At 34.9% G+C, this 6,963-nt stretch overlaps 1 protein-coding gene across 3 annotated transcripts in view; it reads right to left on the bottom strand.

Annotated features, from left to right (window-relative positions):
• Positions 1-3,912: 3,912 nt before the first annotated feature.
• Positions 3,913-6,963, bottom strand: part of GPC5 (glypican 5) — a 1,139,255-nt gene continuing 1,136,204 nt past the window's right edge. For 2 of the 3 annotated variants that reach the window (XM_075129298.1, XM_075129300.1), the window contains exon 8: positions 3,913-6,318. In XM_075129298.1, coding sequence (XP_074985399.1) covers positions 6,158-6,318 — 161 coding nt within the window. In that variant the 3' untranslated portion in view covers positions 3,913-6,157. The remainder of the gene's footprint in view (positions 6,319-6,963) is intronic. The other variant, XM_048853218.2, reaches the window with a different exon arrangement.

The raw sequence follows: 6,963 nt of genomic DNA, 5'->3' as shown, positions 1-6,963 counted from the left end.
ATAATGCTAAATCCAAAATGCAAAAAGAATCACACAGTTTATTGGTGACATTTGCTGGCATATTAACACATGCCTATTCATGCCTGTTTGAACAAGTTCTTGAACATGATTTCTTTTTGTTAGATGGTGTAAATGACATTCATAAACACTATAATTCCAATTGTAACAGAACTAAGCGAAGATGTTAGTCTCTAACTATTGCTATGTGAGATAATGGAAAAGTAACAAATTCACCCACCAAATGCTATGTTAAAATAAATGTTTAAATTCCAGAGAAGGTCTATAAAAAGGATGAGCTACATGCTGGGTTATGGGGAATGAGATTAAACACTAGTATGGAAAGGATTAGGGAAGGTGAATATATGTTAAAAAAAGTATATACCTATGACTAGCCAGTTTCTCTAGTTTACCTTTTCTCATACTACAAGAATAAAGGAGACAACTGGTGAAATTAAAAGACCACCAAATTTAAATGGAGACAAGAAAATACCTTTTTATTCAATGTGTAATTTATCTGTGGAACTTACTGCTACAGGATAAAATTAAGTAGACTTGTTTGAAATTCAGCAGTTTCATTTTTGTAGTGGTTCATGCAAGTATTTTTCTCTGATCCCTTGGGGGTGTGAATTAAATGAACCACAAACTTCAAAGAAAACCTCTGATGAAGCTAGTGCATGTCAGATGGATTCACCTGCTAAACCACAGCATTTCACATGATTTGCTTTTTACACCATAATACAGCCAATTAAATTTGAAACAGGACCCAGCATTGCTCAAAAAAGGCAGTAGGCTCCCCAGGAACAGCGCCCAACTTTGTGAACCTTAGTAAACCTTTTAAATAACATGGTTTGAGTTTCAAGTCTAATGAAACATGAAGGCAGATGAATTTTGCATGAATTCCAGTTTTGTTGAAAGTATCTCACACAGCTTTGTTACGGGGTGGCTCTGTTTCTTAGCCCAGATCGGTACAGAGCTGTAATTAAAAGGGCTTTTGAGAGCCAAGCCACTATTTGTTATGTGCAGTGTATTTCTATAGATTCATCTTACCCACTTTCCCCATATACACAGATTAAACATCTGGGGTAAACTGTGAATTTATGGGCTTTTCCTCCCCCTAGGATCTTCTCCTCCTTTCTTCTTTCCATAGATTGGTGTTATTCTCTACCTTCCCTTCATGGTGTCTGTGACAGCTGAGAACCCATAGGTTGATTCTTAGTGCCATAAACTTCTAGGATTAGCTGTATACAAGCATGTGTGGGGTCCATTACTGTTAGCATGAGTTGCCCTGTAGGGAAAACAACCCAGAAGGCATTCACTGTGATTAATGAATTGTGATATGTACACACCATGAACTGTCCCATATAATAGCTACCATTCGCAGTGGGGGTCAAAGTGGTCATCAGAGTAGAGAACCATGAGAGGAAAGAAGATAGGTGAAGGAATTTGGGTAGGTGAAATTTGATGGGGATGCATGAAGTTATTTAATCATTTGTGTTGCCTGTAATCACAGAAGAGCTGATCTTTATAACCTGCCCATATGTAATCATCATAAAGTCTTAAGAGATGCAGTTCTTCTTTAAAATAATATTTATAATCTAAAACCAAGACAAACTGAAGAGAAAGCAGCACACTAAGAAAATAACTGGTTTTTGTCTCAATTTCCCAACTGTCAGTCAGACTTTTGTAATGCAGGCAATCATGACTGGAATATGCATTTTTACATGTAAGAAACAACAAAAGAAAAGTTGAGCATAACAGGTGTCCAGGAAAGGGTATCCTATGGAATAACTGATTCCTCCCAAGACAGAATCTGTTTGTTTTTTTAATCAGCTTGTGCATTTGCTTCAATTTCCTATGGACTCTATTCAGGCACAGTTATTATACAGCTTTTGAAAGTGCATAAAGTTCACAGGAGCATATAGAACCTATTCTATACACTATCAACCCGTGCAGCAAAAAATCAGTAAGCGTATAAATGTGTGTTTTTGTGTCTGTTTCATAGGATCTGCCAGGAAAAGATGAGAAAGAGGAAAACACCATTATAATAATAATAATAATAATAATAATAATAATAATTTTCACTGCTATAGGCTCTATTTGAAGATATCAAAGCCCTTTAGAAACCTTAATCACTTAACCCTCATAAAACCACATGTTCCAATCTCACCAACTCCCATGCCACATGCACCTTTTAGTCTGTTCTCTGGGCTGTAAAAGCATCCACAAATCTGCTTAAGTACTTCACTGCCACTGCAGCTGAATTAGTGGTATAGTGGTTTAGCCAATGTCTGAATGAGACATACTGACGCGTTACTTTAACCCATGTAAAGTCAGAATAGATAGCAATTTATGTTCAACCAATACACCTAATCACATTCTGTAGCATGGTCCCTTGTAGGGCAGATTCTTAAAGGAATTCAGGCATCTAAAGATGCAGATAGGTGACTAGTTGGATTTTCAAAAGTGTCTAGTGAAAATCCCACTAGGTGCCTATATAACTTAAAAAGTTATCTGGTCCACCTTTAATGAATGAGCTTGTATAAGTGAAGGTACACAAGGGCCAGATTTTTAAACTGCTCGAGTCCAGAATTCCCCATAACTGCTCCAAACCCTGCACTGTTTTAGGTGTTACTCTTTTTATAAGGTGTTCTAAGGAAAACATAGAATTTTTGAGACAAGCCTTGGCAAGCAAATAAATGAGGAACTTATTCCCAAATATTTGGTTGAACTAAGTATTAATTTGTAACTCTACATACATATTTGGTTAATGATTTAGCTTCTTTTCCACCTCTCCAAATCTTTCCATTCATTTTTTAAAAAATGCCGTGAATTTGCTGACATGCTGAAAGTCTCAAAGCCAGTCAGATAAATGGACACTTTGAAATGGAAAAATGAATAAATTGTTTGTTTTTTCTTTAAGAGTAATAAATCTAAGGTTGACAATATAAATGTCATAACTTTATTTTTTTGTATGGTACACATAGAATGTTCTGAAGTAGATAAATACAATTTGTGATTGTCTGTACTGTCACAAGAAATAATCTTGATATGTTAAATGTATTAAAAGACTTCAGTAGGGTTTCATGAATGTAAATGAAAGCAGAATTTCACCTATGCACATATTACTAGTACTTTCAGTGTTTTGAAAATACAGTTTAAACATTAAAAATAATGTTTTTACCAATGCATAGCTGTCTATAGCAATCTACTCTTTAAGGTGTGATTGTTCTCTGAAACATGATTTTGTAAAAATGGCTTCATCGGGTGCTACATGTTCTCTCTTTCCAATTTCCTCATCAAGTATGTTCTGTTTCTAAATTTAAAAAAAAAATTTTTTTGTTTCAGTGCCAGGCATGCAAACTCAGTATCAGATCTGAAAGTCAAGCTGGGCTCTTTTTGGCTCACGCATCACCAGTATGAAGAGTCTGTAATTGGAATTATGTTAATAAAGTGTGGAAGATTTGCAAGCAAGAATAGAACTCAGCTCCTTGTTCCAGAGCTACATTGCCTCTCTAGCAGTAGTATAATATAAGTAGTAAAACACTTTTTTTTACCATTTTCAGCAGATATGATTCTGAACACACAGTGCAGGATCTGCTGAGTAAGAAGATACTTTTACATAGTGATTTGCAAAGTAAAACTGCACTTTAAAAATAAAACAAAGCAACCATCTAACTCTCAAGAGTTGTTTCTTCTACTTTTTAATCTATACTTCTAAAGAGGTGCTATGGAATTGTTAACATTAAATTTGGCATATTCAGAAAAAAAAGAGTATTATATATTTATCGCTACCTGTTATGTGGCTGCAGTTATGATTCATCTTTTATTACGTGGCATTTGCAAAACACCAACACTACCTGCTTCCTAAAGAAGTAAATGCACCCGAACCAACTTCAGTGACGACACTCAGGAAAGATGACACCTTAAATATTTATTCAAGTGCTAGGAAAACATTGTTGCATGAGAAATAGTGCATTTTAATTCTTTCTTTCAAATGGCAACTCCATTTAAAGGTGATTTTTAAAAAAAAGTTCAAGAAAAATAGCTGAACTTTTACTAAGTAAGGCCGTCAGACATTTTGCAAAATGTGTCCATCTATTTAAATTTAGTTGTTGTAGTATATTGTGATACAAATAAATAATGCAATTTCCCATACCATCTTCTTCTCGTCTAAAAATAGCTGCTCCATAAACCTGTCTCACACCTACTGCTCACCAACTTCTCACTTGTAGTGAGACACTCCAGTATGCACTGTCTAATGGTCTTGATACCCAGTGCTATAATAACATATGGATTATCTACCTACAGGGATGGTATTTTTAGCATCCTCAGTTTAAGTTTCACAAGTTACAAAATACAAAAACAGGTTTCAGAGTGGTAGCCGTGAAGTGGGTTCTAGCCCACGAAAGCTTATGCGCAAATAAATTTGTTAGTCTCTAAGGTGTCACAAAGACTCCTTGTTTGTTTTTTTAAATACAAAAAGATTATTTTAAAAAATCCACTCTGCAAAACCACGAGATATAACTGGGCCTTAGTTTAGCAGGATTCAGAAAAGGGCTGGATGTTTACATGGACAATGGGTAAAATGTTCAAAACTTCCTAAGGGCGCAAACTACTTGAAAATGGATTTCTGAGGTGTTTTTGAAAATTATACCTGCTCCAGTCACAGTAGTAAGGATTAAAAGAGCAGCAACAACCACAGTTTGGAATAGAAAAAGTGCTTCCAGATGTACGTCAGCTTTAAACTAATGGATATTAGTAGAAATCTTTCCCTATGGAGAGGTTATTTCTGAACTGCTTACTCTGGGATTTCTTTCAATTTCCTCTGAAGCATCTGGTACTGGCCACTCTTAGAGACAGTATGCTGGACTAGATGGAACAGTAGGCAGACTAAATGTACACATAGGCTGGTATGTCTACTAATGACGCCTGGGCATTCAGCTGCTTTTAGCAATGTTGGGCTGGGTTTTTTTAAACACAGTTTCTGTTTACCTGTATGTTATTCATTTAGGAACCACAATATTTCTATATCCGTCTTTATATTCTATATATAGTCTAATATAAAATGTATTTTTACAGACGAGGAAGACTTCTAAGTACAGTATGTGCATACAGTTCTAAATATATATATTTGCAAAGGAAGGAAACAAGATAATATTTTTGAAGACATTCTGGATACAATGGGATATGAATCAGTCACAATTAACATAATCAAATATGAACATGTAATTAGTGACTGGTAACAGAACTATACAATACACATTCAGTACTATACAACATTCCAGATTCCATCATCTCCATATGGCATGAGAATTTGCTGTTATCTCTGGCCAAGATGGAATCATGTGTACCTACACACCCACAAGTATTGCATAATATCTAATTTTCCTGATGTATTAAAAGAAACCCCTCGCAAATTAGTTTTATCTGTTTATAATATGTATTTCTTTTTGTCAGTAGAACTGTGCAAATGATTTTGGGGTCAAACGTTTTGTTGTACCCAAAACAAAATATTTCATTTTGATTTTGAATTTTGATTTTTTTTTAAATAAATTTGAAGGAAATTTCAAAACAGGTAGTCAGTCTGAATGAAAAAAATCTAAATGTTTTGTTTTGCAAAGGGCAAAATGAAACATTTTGACTTTTTTGGCATTTGTTTGTTTTAAGACATGAACAATTGACCAAAACTAACATAAATTCTTAAAGTGTTTTAGTGGTGTGTAACCTTTATTTTTCACAGAAAATAGTTTAGGCTTAAAATTTCACCCATTTACTCATGCAATGTACAAATTCTAGTTTTTAAGACTTGTAAGGGACATTTTTCTGTAAACAGAAAGGAGACAGAATTTTCAAGTACAAAAATGCTGAGAAGTTAAATTGGGTTTCTCTTTTTTAAAAGTAGTTCAGAGTTCAGCAAGTTCAACATACTGGTATTATATCTGTAACATAATATTCTAAAAAGAAATATGATTTTGGTTAATTATACAGGTGTTAAAAAACCCTACAAAATATATTACACAAGCAAACAATTTTGTCAATATCTCGACCTAGGATCAGGCTACCATAAATATGGCTACATTCAATCTCTTATTCCAGGCTTGTGCGGGAGAACAAACAGACTGCAATGAGATGCTTATATCAAGATAGAGCTGCACATTTACCAAAGATTGAGAAGTAATGTTACCACACTAATCAGCGTAAATGTCATATAAGCAACCGTGCCTGTACATCCTGCTCCAGTTGTGTCTAAAGTGCTGTCACCGTCTGTTTGATGGATTTGCTTTACGTCACTGAGGTTTGTCTTGTCTGGCATCCCTGCTGAGACAAATAAGAAAATACAGGATGATGCACGCTTTCCCATGACTGGCAACATGATACAGCTAGAACAAATTTAAATATACAGAGCACACAGACTGTCACAGTTTGGTTTCTAATTCTTTATGTTACTGCCAAATTCAAAACTCTGCGTAATTGCATCTAGAAACACATGCCACTCTATATGGCAATTTATCCTTGAAAGTAATTTACAGCCCTACCAGTACTGGACAGAGCAGTTATTATAAAATTATAGCTGAGCAAATATTCTCAGACTGAAGTGAATAGTTTGTGAGTCCCAGGAGTACCCAGAAGTCAACTACTCACATCTTAAATTTGAAAGAAGATGGAAATAATTTTATTAGAACTTTCAGGTGTGTGAATCCAGAATTTAGATGAAAAGAAGGTGTAACTGATGGAGAATTTTAGGGCCTCCATTTTCGCATGGAGAAAAATGGACATCACAACAAAAAGTCACGTTCTAAGACAAACTGTAAACAAAACAGACCCTTATTCAGCTTCTGGTTGAATGTTTCTGAACTTTAGGAACATATATAAGAAGTTTTTTTCCTCCCTGCCAGAATATGAAACAAGGATATTACAGTCATCCATTACACCTCCAGTACCTGGTTCAATAATCATAAGTAG

The sequence above is a fragment of the Caretta caretta genome, chromosome 1, assembly GCF_965140235.1.
Source record: "Caretta caretta isolate rCarCar2 chromosome 1, rCarCar1.hap1, whole genome shotgun sequence".
In the NCBI taxonomy this organism is placed as follows: Eukaryota; Metazoa; Chordata; order Testudines; family Cheloniidae; genus Caretta; species Caretta caretta.
The sequence above is the reverse complement of the archived record's forward strand: the minus strand, read 5'-3'. Positions and strand labels throughout refer to the sequence as shown.